This window comes from Antechinus flavipes, chromosome 5, assembly GCF_016432865.1.
Source record: "Antechinus flavipes isolate AdamAnt ecotype Samford, QLD, Australia chromosome 5, AdamAnt_v2, whole genome shotgun sequence".
In the NCBI taxonomy this organism is placed as follows: Eukaryota; Metazoa; Chordata; class Mammalia; order Dasyuromorphia; family Dasyuridae; genus Antechinus; species Antechinus flavipes.
Window position 1 is genome coordinate 275,849,594 of NC_067402.1, and position 21,193 is coordinate 275,870,786.

A 21,193-nucleotide genomic window follows, 5' to 3' on the forward strand; every position below is an offset into this window, starting at 1 on the left:
AGAAAGAATCCACTGGTCATGTCCTAAAAGAAATCTGAAAATGAAAACTTTCAGAAACATGATAACTCAAACTCAGAACTTCCAGGTCAAAGAAATAATACTGCAACCAATTGGAGAGATTTTTAAGTTCCAGGAAACCATAGTCAGGATCTGTAGAGAGTTGAAATTCTGAAAAAGGTATGCCTGAATCAGACAACAGAGCACTTAAGCCTAATTACCTATTCGATATGAGCCAATGACTCTGTTAACATATCTTTGGATAAATGACTCTTCTCACAGTTGATGCTGGCCCAATGTTTGATGTTAAGTAGGCAAGGATTAGAGAGTGGAGGGACAGAGGCAAGACTCACTTTGCAGCAGGAGGAGGAGAGAAGTTGGTGACTGGACTCGAGAATCAAGAATAAATCTTTGGCAAGCCTGTGGCAGTTTGCCTGCTTCTTTCACTTCTCCCCATAAAGACCAAGGACTTTTACTTATCCTGACTCTGGCTGATCCTGAGGCCTCCAGGGAGCTAGTCAGGACTTCACAAGGATGCTGCATGATTGAGCAACCACCATTACAAAGGAATAAAGAGCTTGGCATACAATATTCCAGGTGGCAAAGGATATAGAATAAATTATCCAGGAAAACTGAGTAATTGTACAGGAGGGGAAAAAAATGTGCCTTCTGAAATAGAAGCATTCCTGATGAAAAGATCCAAGCCATGTAGAAAGTTAAAAATACAACCACAGGAGTCAAGAGAAATGAACAAAAAAAAAGGTGAATGAGTGATCACAAAGGACTAAATAAAAATAAACATTCAAGTAAGAGAGAAAATAAATGTTTTCCTTCAGAAGCCTTCATCATCAAGGATCACAGAGAAAGTCTAAGTGGATTTAGTGGGTTCCTATATCAATGATCTTAAATGAAGAATGGAAAAGGAAGGGGAGAAGAGAGAAAGGTAGAAAGAGATTGAGAAAATTATCTTCTGTAATTGTGATACACAAGCAGAAGTCCATACAGACAAGGACAAAGGGATAGATGAAAAATATCATAACTGAAAAACAGTCATTTGAACTGGTCAAAGGAGAGAAGAATACACAAATACACATTTAGGTATAGAAATACATGTCATTCAACAGGGAAGTGGGAAGTAAAGGGAAAGGTAAGAATGGAAGAGAGAGTAGATTATGGAAGGGATTACTTATAAGCAAAACATACCTTAAGGATTAACAAAAAGGTTTATAGCAGTTCTTTTCATGGTGACAAAGAACTGGAAATTAAGGAGGTGTCCATCAATTGGGGAATAGATGAACAAATTATGGTATATACATGTAATAGAATACTATTGTGGTGTAAGAAAAGATGAAGATAGATAAAGTGAAAGCTGGGAAGATGTGTATGAACTGCTATAGAGTGCAGTTTGCAGAATCATGAGAATAATTTATACAATGGCAATATTGTAAGAACAAATAACTTTAAAAGACTTAGGAACTCTGATCAAAACAATGACTATGACTCCAGAAAACTCATGATGAAACATCCTCCAGAATTGAAAGCCTCAGAGTGCAGACTGAAGTCTTTTTTTTTGGGAATACAATTAATGTGTTTATGTTGTATTACTATATATGTTTGCAAGAAAAGGTTATGCTTTTTTCTTTCTAAGGGTAGGTCATGGAGGGGATGGGGAGAGAGAGACAAGGTACATTTTTGCTGATTTAAAAAAAAAAAGTAATTAATGAGGAGCTCCAATGTGCCAGGAACTTTATCTAATACTGTGCACCTAGTATTTCTGATATGGGTGAATACAAATAAAGACATTATCACCTTATCCTCAAGATAAAAATTCTATGTGTTTGCTTTTTCTTAAGCAAGGGCAGAATCAAGGGAAAGAAATCAGAAGGGAGTTAGATTAAAGTTTGAGAACCACTAAACAAGAGTATAGTTGTTAAAAAGAAAAAAAAAACCCAGAATATGTCATTTAACTCTATTTTTAAAAAAAGAACATTATGGTACAACTTCAAAGGGACTCCTTGGTAGCTAGAAGAGCACAACTTTGTACTGATGCTACCAACAAAAGAATGGCAAACGAACTGAGAATTTTTTTAAAGGGCCAAATGCAAAAGGTGCGTAATTAGAGTTAAAATCTTTTTCTGTCAAATCCTATTCTCATCACTGTGACTTTTTATGATATTCAGAGTAAATCAAAGTGAAATTTAAAAACTAATTTTTATGCCATTCTCCTGCTCAAAGCCCATGATCTAAATTGCCTTAAAAAAAACAAAGTCTAAAGCTAGCTCATAAAACAGTTGAAATAAATTGTGTTAAAGCTTGGCACTCACCTCCTCCACCCAAAGATATATAAACTAAGAATGAAGTTACAGCTTGAAAGGAATATTTCTGCCAAAACTTCTGCCTGAATGCATACATATAATATTCACCGTCTTTCCCCTTAACCCATTACCTTTATAATATCATTGGTACAAAAATGTTAATTATTTCAGAAACACATGTTCTCTTTATGTTTACTTAGTTTTGTTCTTAAGAAAACGTTGAGTGCTTTGTGTTTGAATATATAAAAATATATCAGCATATTCACTTTATATTGTGTGTAGGTGTGAATGTGTATGTATGTATGTGTGTGTATATATATATTTAATAGTTCGTGTTTTTAAAATTATTTTTAAGTTCTGGAAGATGTGGCTCACACCTATAATCATTGCTGGGGACGGGTGAGTGGTAAATTGTAGAGGGTCACAGACAGTAGGGAAACCCTGGTTGAGGTATAAGACCCTTCAGCCCAGAGTGAACCTGATAACAATATCTGGTTTGGCTCCCCACCTCCCTTTGGTGTTCTCACCCTTCCAGAGAAGTCGAGGGTGTGACCCTGTTCTACTTGAAGCAAAGGATACTTATTGTAAAGAGGCATTTACATATCAATAGCAGGATGCTTACAGTTAGCACTTGCTCAGTGTGATGTGGTGATGTAATCCTACTAAGATATTTAGGGACTGAGAGGACATGAAATAAAGGACTCCATCTTTGACAATCCTCATGGGTTGTCTTACCCGCCTTCTTCACTCCTCCATTAAGACCAAGCACTTGGGCTGGTCCTGAGATCTTCCAGAGAACTAGTCCCGGATAGTATATTTTGGTACCCCAGTGTGGGGGCTCTAGAGAGCACACTGCAGTACATCAATTGAGTTTAGGAGTTCTGAGCTGAAGTCTGGCTTAAGCTATTCAGGTAGCTACACTAAATGCAACATCAATATGCTAAGTGCCAACTCCACCGGGCTGCCTAAGGAGAGGCAAAGTGGTCCAGGGCAGAAAGGGACTAATGGCATCAACCTGGGAGCAGCTATTGTATGTGTAATCTGGGAGAAATAGGGAAATACAATCTCCCCTTCTACAGACCCTCCTAAAATCTATCATTGTTCTATACTCAAATTTCCCTTTAAATGTTTACTTAATCCCCTTATCAGATAAGCTTATACATTATATTATGAAAACAAAAAAGTTTAGAGAGAAGTGCCTTGAAATTCTCCTGAAATTCTAGCTTTAGTAGGGACTGGTATTTCCCATATCATGTTGCTGGTATGTGATTTTTTTTTGTAATATAAAAAAGAATTTTGGGTCCTCTTGAAGTCTATAACCAAAAAAATAAACCATAAATATTTTTCACAGATTAAAAGCACTTCATCTGCCCCAGCTATGATTCTACTCTTGATTTTCCTTTCCTTCCCACCCTAATGTCTTCTTCCCAATTCTCCCTTCTTCTAACAATCATTACTTCATTCTAAGTATGAGATAAAAATAAAATAAAATTCATAGTCTTAGCAACTTAATTGCTAAGAGATGTGCATCTATTTAAGATGAGAACCTGAATGTTTCTAAAACTCACCATTACATGTAAGAAAAAATAAATGGGTTAATAGCATTAAAAGGTCCAAGATTCCTAAAACTCTGAGCTGCTCAGTGTCAAACTATGTATAATATATATCTGCATCTGGAGGGCTTAACTTTTTTTTTTTTTGCTGAGGCAATTGAGATTAAGTGACTTGCCCAGGGTTACACAGCTAAGAAATGTCCATTGTGCCACCTAGCTGCTCACCCCACCCCATCTTTTTTTTTTTTTGGTGCGCTTAACTTTCAAGGACACTTTGGACAGTGTTCAAACAGCAGCCACAATTGTGACTGAATATAACTGGAAATTAATCCTCTGTAAAATGAGTATAAGAAAAAGCTATTTAAAGGTATCAAATCTTCATCATTCTTTTCATTCATATGCACAGGAAACCAAGCCATAAGAAATTACAATTCTTTAAAGATCTACTATAGAAATTCTGTGAAATTATAAAACATCCTGAGAACTTGCTAGAAAAATCCATTTAAAGTAAAACAAGAACATTCCATATTTATATAGCATGTTACAGTTCTTGGGATTTAGGAATCTCTAGGTGCTTTGAAATAAGTGAACACATTAAAGTAATGAAGACAGGTGTGTATTAAAAAAATCCCTGTTATTATTAAATTAAAATTAAGTTAACAAAAATTTTTCATAGTTTCTATCATTAATTATTCCTCAAGGCTACTCAGGCCATCTTAAAACCTTCTAACCAAAGTGGGATTCTTACAACAGATCTGCTGCATTGTGGGATCAAAGGATAATTGTACTTGTGTCCTATGCCACTAAAAGTCATAGAGGGATGATCAATTACAAATGTTAACTAAAGTCAATGGCCTTTCTTAATAGTTGATTTTAATTTAAATGTTTTCCCCACTTCAAGGTCTTGGAATTTCCTTACTTGGGTTGGGGGGTAGGGCCTGGATTTGCAGGTTCATTGGTACAAGGGACTTCCAGATGACACAGATAATACAGATGAACGTCTTCTTTGCAGTTTATAATTAGAGAGTTCATTTGTATGTCCAAGGGCATACAGGTTTAAAATAAGGTCTTTGGGAGCTAGCTTTTCATCATCCCCTCCACCACCTCTGACCAATTCTGTTTCTTTTGAATAAGATAAGTCCTTCTGCACCATATTTTAGTCACGAGTCTCAACACACTAGTCTTAGCAACAGCTTTATGACTAAATTAGCCTTTTTGTATTTTCTAGTTTTTCAGGTTAATTTATCATAATTTGTATTCCTCTGTTATAGCTATATGAGGCCTGGGCTTCCTCCTGATTCTATTCTTGGATACTTTCACCTCTGAATCACAGGCAGGTCATTTCTTTTTCTATTCTTCGAAGCTATGTTGTACATGCTGAATCCCTCTATGGTATGTGGCTGCAAATAAATCTATCCTACTCCTTCATTTTCAGTTTAGAAGCTTCTTGGTCAATTCTAGTGGACTCTAAGCAATTATATTTTCTATACCTTAGTAAATATATTCTGCACTTGCCTGAAGGTCCGTCATCTTTATCTTCAATTTCTTACTCAGAAACCTTACAATTCTAGCAATCTGGTTTCCTTCTGATGATATCCTTTGTGAACCAATGGAGTGGGAAGTTTTCCATCACATCCAAGACAATGAACTCTAATGTCAGGCTGAAAGTTTGGTTCAAGACTCCTCAGCAATGAGTCACCAATGACCACTTTCATTTCATCTATTGCTGACCTTTCTTTACAAGGTTCCTTTGACAGGGGAACCCTGAAACTGTCCTAACTGGCAGAGGGGGGAGGGGGGTTGTAGGGAGAAAGAAACTCTCCTCTGGGACAGGCCCATCTCAGGGAATCAAGATAAAGTGGTTTCATTCTGTTATCTTGGTGGGACTAGCTATATCCTCTATTGAGTTGAGTCCAGGACCACTCCTATTTAGCCCGAACTTAAGCGGTCTCATTTAGCTGGAGATCTAGATTTGATATTTCTATAGGCCTCTATTGAGCTAGAAATTGGCTCAGAACCACTGGCAGTAAGTGGTCTCATTCATTCAACTGGAAATCTAGGCCTGGGGGCAATGACAGCATTGAGAGAATCTCCTTCAGTTGGAAACTTAAGTCTCAGATTTCCTTATAAAAATATGCAATTTTGGGCTCATTTCTTTGCAGAGGCCCAAAAGCAGGACCATGCCTTGTTAAAGAACCCCTCTCTCTCCTTGGCATAGCTGCCTTTGAGGACCCTCTGCCCGCTGAGAAGCAATTCTTCTCAGTGTTAACCCCTCTTTATTTCTCTCTGCCAGGATTTCTCTGCTAGACCTTTACTTCTCTGACAGGACCTTGACACTGAGTAAGTCAGTCTCCTAGCAAAAGCTGATTTCTAACAGCCAATAAACTTCTTTTTGCCAGTCTAACTTTTCGGGTTTGTGAATTCTTTCACTTTGGACCTGTGCCAACCAGAAGAGGTTCCCACAACTCTCTGCCCTGCGCCAAATCTCATCACCTTCTCTTCTAATACTATCTATGAATCTATATCACCACTCCCTGGACCATAAGAAATTATTTCTTCCTCAAAGTTCAGCCTTTTTTCTGTGGAAGAGACACACTCCAGTTAGTCTAAATATTTATATGTCAACCAAAAAAGCTTTCTTAATGGGAAGGACAGTAAAGGATGCTTTGCTCTTGTGACTATATGGACCCTGGTACCTTTCCATCGGACTGGGAATAAAAATTTCTTCCAATGTGTGACCTTCCCCCATAAGAATGTGAGCTTCTGGAGGAGGAATGATCTGGGTTCAGAACAGTGTTTTGATGTAAATAAAGGCATATCCATTCATTTGGGCCTCCTCTTCCTTAAGGCATGTCTTCATTTTTCCCCCCAAAAAAGATTTACTTTCTTCTGATAACTTGAAGAGTATGGATACAAATGAGGCTTTCATGGCTATGATGTCACATGACTATTACAGAAACACCAGTGATGATACCATTCTGCATCTCCTGGTAATAAACTTATTCTTCACCCCGATGAGACCCAAGATCTGGAACCCCACTATGGCCAGGAGCTGTGTTGCCTACCAGTCCCTCTCCTTGATCAGCTGCCTTTGAAGGGCAATTAGTTCTCTCCTGCCAAGTCCACTGGGAAACAAGTTTGTTCCTGGCAGTCCTCTGAACAAGGTGAAAAACAAGCATTGAAAAAATAAAGTTTGAATAGAAATGAAAACGCTAGAGATTGTCCTGAAAAACAATGGGAGATGGAGCTTGAGAATGGCTAACCAAATTGTGCTACAGGAATGTAATGGAATATTATTGTACCATAAGAAAGAATGAAGATGAAGAATATAGAAGCACAATTAGATTTATAAGATGTGGCTACAGAGTAGAATTAAGAAAGCAATGTACACAATAAGTACCAACACTAAAAATAGAATGATGATAGGGATGCTATTTAATTATAGAGCAGCCAAGTGATGCAATGGATGGAGCACCAGGCCCGAAGTCAGAAAGACACATTCCCCAAGTTCAAATCTGGCCTCAGATAACTTGCCAAGAAAACCCCAAATGGACCAAAACGTCAGATATGACTGAAATGATTGAACGACAAATGTAATTATGGTCAATGTTTGCCCCAAAGAAGACATGATAAAGTATACTTTCCCTCACTTCTTTGGCAGGCATTGGGGGGAAAGGGCAAGGGAAATAGAAGACTACATACATTGCAAGAAATGGTTAGTTTTCAAAAACATTTTTAAAAATATTTTTTGTTTCTGAATTACCTTCAACTCCCCCAAATGTCCTTTCCCTACCCTCACAAGAGAAGAGAAAAAAACCCAGTTCAGTAAAACAAGAACATCAACTAAGTTCAAGAGTAAAAGCAGGCTTCCCTTCCTAAATCCCTTCATCTCAATAAGGAAGGAGAAAGGGATTGGTTAGTTTTGCTGGATCCACCCCCTCCTTTTTTGTTACAATGAATGGTGTACAAAATAGGAAAATGGAAGGGACGCTCAGAAATGAAAAACATGCACACAAACAAAAAAACAACCCAACAGGATAACTGGAAAATATCTGGTGAAAATTTGTTGAAGTAATGAGAATAAAAACAAAACTCTCAATTTTCTTCTGCTGCTCCTTGACAGAAGAGATTGTCTTTCACTTGTCTTTGTATTTCCAGTGATTAGCACATTGCCTTGTACACAGTAGGAGCTTAATAAATGCTTACTTATCACTCTGAGTGCATCTAAGCTGAAGTAAAAACAAAAAAAACAAACTCTCCAAACCCCCCAACCCCAGAAAATTTTAGCTGTTCTTGGCAAATGTGAGGTAAATGGGTTAAGGTCATAAGATCATAGATCTGAAGCTGAAGGGACCGCTATTGTTATCTGGTCCAAATCCTTCATTTTAGTTAATATGACCTGGATCCATCCATGAAAAATTATACCGCACTTTTGGGTATCTCTCCACAGGTTTCATCCTCTGGCACACACCATCAGAATTTGTGGGTAACAACAGAAGTGTTTTCGATATTACCTTATTTATATGAAAAATCTCTTATTTTTCTACAAATGCTGATAAAGGAACAAAGATAGAAGAAAATTATCATCACCAAAATAAAGTTTATGATTCTTACCAGCTTACAGAAAATTTAGCAATGAATTCTGTACAATTCTCTACATACTAATTTTCCTTATACCTTCCATCTATCTAAAACTACTTGCTTAACCAGTTTGAAGAAAGGGGAGGGTGAGGGGGAGTTTTATAAAATTTTTTCTTTAAGTCCCAACTAAAATCCTTTCTTCTATAGAAAGCTCTTCCTAATGTCTCTTAATTCTATTGTCTCTCCTTTGTTAATTATGTTCTATGTACCTTGTATATAGCTTATTTGTACATATTTGTTTGCATGTTGTCTCTGCCATTTGATGTAAGCTCCCTGAAAGCAAAAAGTGACTTTTGCCCTTTTTTGTACCCAGTGCTTAGCATAATGCCTGGCCCACAGCAGTTGCTTAATAAATGTTTATTGACTGTTAATTCTTCCGTTGAGAAATAAAAGTTGACATAAAAATCTACTAGGAACTTGACGGTTAATATGAAAGATTTGAATCTTGAAGGTTCAATAATTTTTTGAGTGTAGGTACTCCTACTGACATAAAAATGTCCAACTAAGTCCAACAATATTAGGAGCCTTCTCTTCCTATATTCCTCCTTCTTAACAAAAAAGGAAAAAGGGGCTTGGTTGGCTACATTGAGAATTATTCTGAATCATAACACAGAGAATTAATTAAATAAAGTCGGGAAATGGGAGATTGGAAAACCTGGCTATTCAGTTTAGCAGTTTTTCTAGATAGCAAACAAACAACCAAAAAAAAAATCTGAGAATTTTCAAAAGCTGCTGCTAGACAGAGAAGACAGACTAAATCGGCTTACCACTTGAACCATTTTGAGATATCTGGCATATCTTGGATCCTTGGCTACAGTTAAGATATTTTCTGCTGCCGCTTCACATTTCTGTGGTCCAGTGTCTTGTATACTGTTCTGCTGTAGAGAGTATTGTGTATAAATCTTTATATAATTCAGAAAATTCATTCTATTCACAAAGGATGCTTCTTTTTTGAAATTCTAAAGCATTTAGCAAACTCTAATCTCTGGAAGTAAAAAATAATCAATTCAAGATTTGGCTTAAGAATAAACTTAGGTATATCTCAAAATATTTATGCGTATCCAAATAACATTTCAAAGTTTGATATACTGTTTTTGGAAAAAGAAACTTATGTGTAGCAGGAAGACTTTTCAAAATCGGAAAATTCTCATTATTGTAGATGGATAGATCTTATATATGAAAAATAGAAAGACATCATTTTAATGACATTTTATCATTTCTTTAATTATCAAGTTAATTTAAATTGTTGTAGGGGCAGTCAATGACATCCATAAGTATCTAAAGTTGGCTCATTTGAGTCCCTTATTAAATATTTCCATTTAATTATTTAAAGATATTTCCACTTCTTAGAAAATGGTACTGGGAACATCACTGTATGGTAAGCAGAGAGCTATCTCAGATGAAATTCTCCAATTTTAACATTTCAAATAGAAATTACATTTCTAACTTAGGGAAAAAATTTAAACTATCTGGATCTGTGATTTCAGCAGTTGGGATCACTCCCAAAGTATAAATTCCCTACGCCATTATAGACTAGTAAATGTCATTTATAATCTTAGAGAACTGAAAGGTTAAGTCACTTGCTTATAGTTACAGGGTCAGTATGTATCAGAGAGAAAAATGACCCAGGTCTTTATCATACTAAGGTTGGTTTTCCTTCCATTATGTCATGGTACCTCTCTGTAAAAGTCATATCAATTCTCTCAATATTTGCTGTATTATTCACACTGATAGAAGACCTTTAAAATTTATAAATAAACTACTTTAATTTTCTAGTACATCGAATCTTTCTGCTCAAGTGAATATTTCAGATAAAATTAATGATTAGGAATTTAAGCCAGTATTGATAGTTAGTCTCTGTTCAATTCTCTCTCTCTCTTTTTTTTTTCCTTATTGCCAAATCTGTTCAATTCTCTAAAGCAAATTTAGGCAAATTGAAAAAGGACCATGTGATGAGTCACTGACTCTTGAATATCTAGTACAGGGAGTTCTAATCAGGCACGGTATGCTTGCCTTCTGCTCCTTGAGAGTCCAATATTTGTTTCAGATAATATATGGAAATATAAACTATAATCAATAGAATTTAAACCAGAGCCAAGTCTGAGCAAAACCCCAAGTTGGGCTAACAATAAATGTCCCCAAATCCCCTGAAGTCTCAAACCGAAATGTTTAATAGTCCTAAATGCACTCCTAAAAAATTCATGCACATTTCATATTTTGTCCACATGTAGACGTACATATTGAATTGAAACCACTAAATTTAATTTTTAAAAAATTCAAACAAGCTCCCAAGAATATATTTTTATTTATGGACAATAGATTTGCACAACAAAATGGAGCAATTTCAGTGAATACACTTGCTCAATAAATTTCAATTTATAATTCTTAACTCATATGGTAACCAAGACTTCAATAAAGATATATAACATTTTGCATTTTTGCTATTTAAACAACTGTCTTGGATCAGCTACCATATCTCTCAACTGGCCCTAATTTTATTTCAAAACTCACCTCAATCTGCATGAGTTAACTACTGCTCCTGTAACAAATGGTAATATCTGATCCATAAAATAAAGGTTGCCAAAAACCAGTGTGACATTTTAATTTAATGCTTCATAGCTCCAAATCATGACTTAGTCCTATATTTAGGCCATAGGTTGAGAGGTATGGATCATGAACACAAAGTACATGATTACTCATCACTGCAAAGTTTTCCAAACAAATTTGGAGGTGTCTTATTTTAGAAAAATACAGATTTATTAATTCAGTTAATGATGGAATCAATGGAAAATGAAAATGTGTTCATCAGCATAGCAGTACTATGACACTTTACATATATACATCTATTTCAAGATAATGTTGAAAAGATTTTTTTAAATTAATCCAACAAACATGCAATATTATTACAGTCTTGCATTACATGCAATGGATGGGTAAACTTTATATACATTCCAAGTGAACTGATGCACACTTTTTATATAAAATGGCAATACATTGTATATTCATTTTTTCATAAATACATCTTTTGGTCATCACCCTGAGTATGCAAAACGTGTTAGAAATCTGGCTGAGAGTAGTGCTGATCAGTGTTTTTGCTAAGCAAAAAAGAAAACAACAATAAAAACTCAGTTTTTAATATGCTAGGACTACATTAATTTTTCATATACATTTTGTAAATAACATTCCACAGCAGCACTTAAAAGGCCTAAGCCACATTTCATCCCTGTGTTGTTTTTAAGTTTATAGGTAGAAATAGTATAACAGGACCAGGTATACCCTGCCTAATGATAAATTTTTTCATGAAACCACAACTTTCGACAAGATAGAAAGTTGTCAATTGCTATAGAAATAATGCTATGAAAGTGAAGAACACTCTCTGGAGGTTGGGCAGGGAGGGGAGATAATGGCTCTGGTCCAAAGCTTAGAACATTGGGTAAAAGAGCTAAGCCCTAGACACTCCGGACCTCAGGATGGCTGAAATGAGTAGAAGGTTTGAGATGACCTAGATATAGCATAGGAGGAAGGCTTTAGCAGGGGAGAAACACGTGGGCAGAGATTTAGGTGTGGGGGAACACTGGTCCAGAGTCTGCCACGATATTTCAGCTGCTAGAGGCTGGGATGGGTTCAAATTTACATTAGAACAACTAGGTTCACCCAAGATGAGGAGCTTGAGCAAGGTTGACCAAGGAGAGCTAGAATGGTCTCTTGGGAGAGAATCAGCTAACATTAAAGTGGAATTTTCCACTACTCATGTTGGTTAGGGCAAATTTAGTGTACAACTAAAGATAATTACTAAGTAGAACATAAAATAGACAAATGTAAAGATTTCAGAAATCTCATTCAAGGAATAAGAAAATTTAGTTTGGTTTAAAGAACAAATAATCTTCTAAGGAAATGAAAATTACTGTCCAACAACTATAATTTTTGGAGATCTTTATGATAGATGGGACACTGTATACCAAATGAATATAAAATTACTCAATTGCAGGAAGGTGCTTCTCTAATCTGTATCCAAAATACATATCTGAAAATATACATCACAGTAAATACTTTGTTCACAATAAGTGCAAATAAATATATAATTAAATATATTTAAATAAAAGTCTTAAAAAACAACTACAGAAAAAATACATCATTCCATAGAGGTGAATGGATATTACTATTTTGTTATCACAAAAAGCTTTTTAGAAGATTATAAAAATCATCTTGTTTATTACTTGTTGAACTAAATACCTTGCTGAAATAAGTATCTGAAGACTGTCCTTATCTCAAATTGTCCTTAGTGGTAAAGAAAAACCAACCAAGCTGAATAACAGTTTAAATTAAATTCACAAAAAATTTTTGAAAAATTAACTATAAGAAGTAACAGGTAGAATAATATTCGAGATTTTTTCCCCTAAACCCCAATACTTCATATTTTCCCTTTTTAATAGTTTTAAGGAAAAGATGAAAAAGCTCAACTTTAAAACTAATCTCTGAAATGAACACCTTCAGAAAGCAGGCCAGTTGAACAAATACAGTAAACAGAGGCTGACAATATTTTTACACTTCATATTTTATCTCATTTGAAACCTAGAATTTGACTCAAATGTTTCCATTTTTCTTTTTTCTCTTCTTTCCACCCTAGTTGTTCTTCCATCAGGTTCAACCATGAAGACACTTTCTTTGGCAAGTAGACATTAGTCCTCGGTACTTAAATACTTACCTCAGATTGAGGAGACAGAGATGACTGTTGACCTGAGGGAGCTTCAGGACCATTTGTAACACCATTAACATTTGCAGTTGGGATTTCAAATTTGACATCTTCCAGACCCGGAATAGATGATAGCTGAATATTAAAAATAAGTTCCAACATATGAGGATAATGGTAAAAGCACATCAAGATCTAGCTATTATTTTTACAAATGCTTTATTAAGTCAGTACTTAGGCCAAGCGTTTTGTACTAGGTACTCTTTGGGTAATGCGAATATTTCCCTTTTCAGAATAATGGTTTTAAGAGCATAAAATAAAATACATGGGCTTATAAACGAAACCAATTACACTGAAATGAAGTTATAAAATTAAAAAACAATAACAACAACAAAAACATTTCTTAACTAGGTTATGACCTATCTAGACCATAGAAATCTATGGAGATATAAAATTTCTAAGAAATTCAACTTATTTTCAAGTAGAAAAATATACTAAAATATACTTGCAGTTGGATTTAAAATTCTGTCTTATACAGAATAGTCAACTATAGCAATCTAGTGTTTGACAAACCCAAAGATTCTAAATTTTGGGATAAGATTTCATTATTTGATAAAAACTGCTGGGATAACTGGAAATTAGTATGGCAGAAATTAGGCAAGGACCCACATTTAACACCACATACCAAGATAAGATCAAAATGGGTCCATGACCTAGGCATAAAGAACGAGATTATAAATAAATTAGAGGAACTTAGGATAGTTTATCTCTCAGACTTGTGGAGGAGAAAGAAATTTGTGACCAAAGATGAACTAGAGACCATTACCGATCACAAAATAGAAAATTTTGATTATATCAAATTAAAAAGCCTTTGTACAAACAGAACGAATGCAAACAAGATTAGTAGGGAAGCAACAAACTGGGAAAACATCTTTACAATTAAAGGTTCTGATAAAGGCCTCATTTCCAAAATATATAGAGAACTGACTCAAATTTATAAAAAATCAAGCCATTCTCCAATTGATAAATGGTCAAAGGATATGAACAGACAATTTTCAGATGAAGAAATTGAAACTATTACCACTCACATGAAAGAGTGTTCCAAATCACTATTGATCAGAGAAATGCAAATTAAGACAACTCTGAGATATCACTACACACCTGTCAGATTGGCTAAGATGACAGGAAAAAATAATGATGAATGTTGGAGGGGATGCGGGAAAACGGGGACACTGATGCATTGTTGGTGGAGTTGTGAACGAATCCAGCCATTCTGGAGAGCGATCTGGAATTATGCCCAAAAAGTTATCAAACTGTGCATACCCTTTGATGCAGCAGTGTTTCTAGTGGGCTTATACCCCAAAGAGATACTAAAGAAGGGAAAGGGACCTGTATGTGCCAAAATGTTTGTAGCAGCCCTGTTTGTAGTGGCTAGAAACTGGAAAATGGATGGATGCCCATCAATTGGAGAATGGTTGGGTAAATTGTGGTATATGAATGTTATGGAATATTATTGCTCTGTAAGAAATGACCAGCAGGATGAATACAGAGAGGCTTGGAGAGACCTACATGGACTGATGCTAAGTGAGATGAGCAGAACCAGGAGATCATTATACACTTCGACAACGATATTGTATGAGGATGTATTCTGATGGAAGTGGATTTCTCTGACAAAGAGACTTAACTGAGTTTCATTGGATAAATGATGGACAGAAACAGCTACACCCAAAGAAGGAACACTGGGAAATGAATGTGAACTATTTGCATTTTTGATTTTCTTCCCGAGTTATTTTTACCTTCTGAATCCAATTCTCCCTGTGCAGCGGGAGAACTGTTCGGTTCTGCAAATATGTATTGTATCTAGGATATACTGCAACATATTTAACATATATAGGACTGCTTGCCATCCTGGGGGGGGGAGGAGGGAGGGAGGGGAAAAAACGAAACATAAGTGATTGCAAGGGATAATGTTGTGTAAAAATTATCCTGGCATGGATTCTGTCAATACAAAGTTATTATTAAATAAAAAAAAATAAAAAAATAATAGCACCCACCAAAAAAAAAAAAAAAAACAAAAAAAAAAAAAAATTCTGTCTTATTTTGTTTATAATTTGATTTCCTTTCCATTAATGGTAAACATCTTCCAAGCTGTATGTACACACACGACACATTTCAAACTTACAAAATGGTCACAGTGAGGTAAGAACATGGTCACTATAAGAAGATATGGATTTAGAAACATTTTTAGGCCACAAGTTAATTGAGGCAGTGATGAGTTCTGAGGAAAAGACCAGCTTCTCAGGAGAGAGCCTAGTGCAAGGCCAGTCAGCTTGAGAGTCTGTAGCAGAGCCTATTGAGTCCCCAAGATTCCACCCAGAGGCAGTGGTTGAATGGCCACCAACTTTCCTCAGGATTTGTAGAAGTCAAACTGTATAGTGAGCTGGATAGCTATATAGTGAGGAGGGATCTATTTTCAGGGAAGAAAGGAAGCCACTGGAAAGTGACACCGATATAAAAAAGAAAATGAACTTCAATAATATATTTTAAAATAAAAAAAGTAAAATGGAATTCAGAGGTCAAGTGGGCTAAATAACCTGAAGTTCAGTATTATGTAAATATACCTATTCTAATTATTAGAAGATAGTGGTAATTCCAAATGAGAGCATAATCAACTAAGTAAGAACTGAGAAAAAAAAAAATCACCTTTATGAGAAAACTAATGAAATTAGACCCCAAGTCTATGTACACAGAAAGGGAAATAGCGAACAGACAAGTGACTATATAATGATCTCTAAATCCACTTTTACGTTAACTGAAGTATTTGGGGATTTTTTCGCCTAATCTGATCTAACTGTTCAATTTAATTTTGTACATATAAACTCTTCTAATATCCATCACTAGATATTACTGATATAATAAAAAAATTATGGAAAATTAGGTAACTCACGAGTGTGAAAAATTTAAGAAAAATCTAAAACAATAATCTTTATTTCATGGAGGCCTACAGAGAAAAATGGAGCTGCTTTTAACAGGTTAAATATTTGGTTGATTTTAGATCAACTGCTTTTTATTAGCATTTTGCAAATGCCGTTTTATAGGATGTTAAAAATACTGTTATGAGAAATGGCTAGTGACATTTCTCTAAATACTGAATATAAAAAATTTTACATGTACACACACACATGCACATATAAATAAAACACATGTGTGATAAATTTTTTATTTAAAAAGAAGCATAATTTCATCTCTTATGTCCTCAAACTACCCTGACTGATTTATTTTACTCCAGTTATCCAAAACCATTGCCATATCTTATTATTTCTCCCTCTACAATCTCTCTCACATCCTTTCTTTTTCTCTCCTCAAATGGCTGCCCCTCTAGGCAGATCCTCATTCTCTCTTTTTTGGATGACTACAATAGCTTCCTAAGGAGGTCTAGTCAAAGTATCTCTCCTCTCCATGTAATTACCAAAGTGACTTCCCTTAAGTGCAAGTCTGATCATGTCATTTCCCTATTCAATAAACTATACTGACTTCCTCTTTCCTCCAGGCTCAAATAATACTCCTCTGTTCAACTTTTAAAGTCTTTCAGAAACCTGCCCACCCATCATATTTGTATAACCTTATTATATGCTCTAATATTGGGGTATGTCAAAAAGGCTGGGATACCAGGGTGTGGGGCATGGCAGTGGATCTGAAAGAATTCAGGCTCAAACCGTCTCCAAATTAAGCAAGAGCATTTATGCCCAAGAATTTACTTAGAGTAATGGGGGATGCACTCTGTGGACCTCTTCCTGAAGGGGGAGGGGCACCGCAGCAGTGTAAAGTGAGGGATTTTATAGAGAAGGGACAGTAAGACAGAACAAGGAAATTGAGCAAAACAGAGAAACTAGGACAACCTCAAGGGAAAAAATCCTTGTGATTAGATGTATCTCAGATAGGATATGCATGGAAAAAGTTCTTTTGTTATAGAGAGAATCAGGACATATGAGCTAGATATGCAAGGTGACAGGTCCTTTTGAAGAATCAAGATATTGGGGGTTGGGGGAAGCTAAAATTCCATCATCCCAGCTGCCCACACTACAATTCAGCCAAACTGGCCCAGTTGTTCCTTACAAATGATACACCCCCAGTTCCCATTCCTTTGTGCTGCAAATGCCTGGGAAGTAGTTTTACTTTATGCTTAGAATCTCTCATTTCCTCCAGAACTCTGCTTCAGGGAGACCTTGTAGTTAAAGATTTTCCTGAACTCCCATGATGACTGGTGATAATGCTTCCTTCCACAAAAACAAAACCCAAAACAAAACAAAAAATTAGTCTTCCTCATTTGAACCTAAACTCCTAGAGAACATTTTTGTCTTCTTGACCCAGTCCCTAACACAGTGCAACACAAATCATCACCCTAGTGATGCCATTGGGCCTCTTCAAGAAGGAAGAAAGAACAACCATATGTCAAAAGCATGACACCTTAAAGGCAGCAGACACTTAGTCAAAGGCAGCAATCAGACACTGACTGATATGTATGTCCATATCCCATTCCCCAAGAACTACCAGTCTAACTCTTCTGGGTTCAGTCAATCTGTCTCAAGTTGTCAAATGCTCTGTGGTCAAATAAACTGAGGAAATACTATTCTTTTTACTCGCCCCTGCTCCCTTGTTGCAATCACTGGCACACACATGAGACATGTTTGCCTTAGTTTAGAGGGATGGGCAGGACTAAGTAACAGAGTTTCATATCCATTCTCTATCGTGTCTTTTTCAAATATTCTCATTGCCTTTCTGAAAAGACATCCTTGCTTTTGACACAAGGAGCATCTTCAATTCCCTCCTTTTTTCCCCTGAAAATTCAGTATCATCATCCATTCTCTCATTCCATTGGGTCTCAAAGGAAGAAGTAAAATCTGTTCCTTGTAAAGACAGATTCTTTGCCTGTGTCCCTGGCCCCCTATTCTATGGCCTTGCTAACATAATTGTCCTTATCTAAAGCATCTTTATTGCTTGAGATGATTCCTTCCCATTTATATCTTTCCTTTTATTGAAGCCAGCATGATATAAGGCTAGAGCACTAGGCTTGGGGTCTGGAAGACAAACATTCAAATTCCACATGTGAAATGATAGCTGTGCAACACTTACGGATAAGTCACTTGCTAGGTCTCGTTTTCTCCCATGAAAATTGGTAGAAATAATCCTACAGTCCGACCTCACAGAGCTGTGGAGCTCACAGGACATAATAGAAACACAATGCTTTTGCAAATGTCAATATGTTATGGTCACTGTAAGCCATTAGTATTATTCACCATCAAATTATATCTGGAGGCCCTACTTCTTTATGATGGTCTGCACTCTCTTAACAAAACCTAGCCATTGTCTTTCATTCCTCACCCATTCTCTGGGAAGTCACCAAGGACCGTCCAGTCCCAGAATCTCAAGGCCTTTTTCTAGTCTTCATCCTCTCTAACCAGTTTGGAGCTAACTTCTCCACAATCTTCTCCACATTTCTCCGTTCTCTCTGTTCCCTTTGTCTTGATGCCATCATCACAGTAGGACCTGCCTCTCCTCCTAGCACTATCTCCTACAAGTTCTTTCCCATCTCAATTCTCCATCTTGCTCCAAACCACTTGTAAGCTGATGCCAGACTAAGCTTCCTCATGCAGAGGCTTAATCATGATCCTTACTACTCAACACCTTTCAGTGGCTCCTGCTAAAAGCCCAGATTTCTTTATCTGGCATTCAAGGTCCACATATGTGGGCCTGATTGAATTCCTAATACTTTAAAAGCTGATTCAACAATACCTCCCCCAAACCTTCTCTGACTTCCTAGTTCTTAAGGACTTGTCATACTTCTTATTGTATTTGTTTTCATCGCTCTATGGCCATTTATACATGAGTAGTAGGTAAACTTCACAAGACCAGAAGCTACTTCTCTTTGAGCTTTCCACATCTCTCCTATATACAATAAGCACTCTAAAAACCAAGAAACAAAAAGCTCTTCAATTGTGGAACTGAATTGATTTCAATGGATTTAAGGAGATCAAACCTAGGTCTCTGCCTTCAATCAAGGGATCAGATATTTATTGAGCCCCAGCTATGCCATGATATACAAGGCACCTTGTATTTTTTATACAAGGACAAAATGAAAAACCCTACCCTCAAGAAGTTTGCATTCTATTTTTGGAAATGTATACATATAATATAACTGCAGAGAGAGAATTATTAGGAAGGGTAAGAGGGAAAATGGAGCCGAGTTTCTGAGAGGCACCAGAGATACTGAGAAGTGAAGCTCAGTAGTGAACATATTTCAGGTGAGGGGAGTGACAAGGAGGAATGTTCTATTCAAGAAAAAGTAAGTTGCCCTTAGGACTGGATTATAGAGGAAATGGGAGTAAAATGTAATAGCATGGATTGGCGATCTGGGGTCAAGTTGAAACAGTTTTTGAGTGCTGAACATTCAATCTTGGTAAAAAGGGAACCACTAGAACTTTTCTGAAGAGGCAGTAGCACAGCCAGACCTGAGTTCAGGAATATTACTTTGGCAGCTTTGTGGAAGATGGTCCAAAGAGGGAAGGGACTTAATAGAGGGAGGCTAACACTTGAGTATTCTTAGAGTGTTAAAACAAAGACCAATTCCATTAATGAAACAACCAAAACTCAAGAATATACACTGAGAATTTGTCACTAATGAAGGCAGCGGGACTCCCAAGTAGCCTTGTGTTTTAAAACTGAGGGCACAACAAGGAAATATTCAAGGCCATATTCTTTTATTTCCCCTAACTGTGGAATCAGCCTGCTCTTCCTGCTTCTGAGTCTGAAAGGGGAAAGAAAGACCATAAATTTCAGTGAGTTTACGTCAAAGGGTACTTTTTCCAGCAGGGAAGATACCAATCTACACACACTTTTCATTTTCTGCAACCATAAATGGGGGGTGATTGTAGAGACAAGGTCCATTCAAAGACTGTACATAGCACCACCCCTTAATTTTGAAAAGCTGTTGGCCAAAGCAGTGATATGCAAGATATGTTTATATATATTTTATCCTGTTACATTATGATTTGGTGATTATTTTAAAATTTTTATTTTCATCCAATAGTTTAATTTGACAAATGTGTCACCTATCACTAAGATTCTGAATATTTTAAAGAAATAAATATTTTAAAACGGTTGCTGAAACAGTATTTTACATTTTATCATAATGAAAATAATGAAGTTTAGAACAAATCTCATTTCTCCTCCAATTTTAGTTTTTGAAAACCAACAGTGTTGTAAAAAATGTTAGCTGTTTTACTATACATAAAAGCTAACCTGATTCATCTTGAACTATGACCAAAATAGTGTCACTTAAAAGTCTTAGGACACTGAGAAAAATGTCTGAAAAAGATAAATTGTGTAGAAAGACAAACCTTTGCATCCAAAATATTGAGAGTTGTTTCAATTTGTTGAATCCGAAGAGAAAGAGCTGACAGCTTCTAGAAAAGAAAGAGTCGAGACATGAGAATGAATTTTACTGGCAACAACGGAAGACCAAAGGGATGCTGAATCAGTGTAGGAATGAGGGGGAAAAAAGCATTCCCCCATGCAAAAAGTGTGACAATCGTTTATATGACTTAGTAGAGGCAAGAAAACTATGTGTGCTGCTCATGTGTATGTATGTATATATGTATGTATGTATGTATGTATATATATTTGTAAATCAGAAATGTTTTTAGTCTTATTAGAATTTCTTTAACAAATAATCTACAATAGGATACACATATAAAAAAACAAGGGTAAGTAATATAAACCAGCTATCTAGAATTCATTTGGAATAAGATCCTGTTTTATTACCTCAATATGTAAGCTTATATTACTGGCTCCCACCTTGACTTTCAAGATTCAGAAGTCAAAAGGTGAAATGAGCATGTTGGGAGATGGACAATTCTTGTTGGGAAGAATTAAGGACAAAGGAAAAAAAAATCAGAACATGATGAAAAAGCAAACCATTAAAATTGAAGATAAACCAG

General features: G+C 36.0%; 1 protein-coding gene across 2 annotated transcripts in view; it reads right to left on the reverse strand.

The window, feature by feature from the left end:
- WASHC3 (WASH complex subunit 3) overlaps positions 1–21,193 on the reverse strand; it is a 52,888-nt gene that overhangs the window by 20,522 nt on the left and 11,173 nt on the right. Inside the window, exons 3-5 of one of the 2 annotated variants that reach the window (XM_051961078.1) lie at positions 20,594–20,659; positions 13,212–13,334; positions 9,274–9,381 (exon numbers count right to left, since the gene is read on the reverse strand). In XM_051961078.1, the coding sequence (XP_051817038.1) occupies positions 9,274–9,381; positions 13,212–13,334; positions 20,594–20,659 (297 nt within the window). Of the gene's footprint in view, positions 1–9,273; positions 9,385–13,211; positions 13,335–20,593; positions 20,660–21,193 lie in introns of both variants that reach the window. The other variant, XM_051961077.1, reaches the window with a different exon arrangement.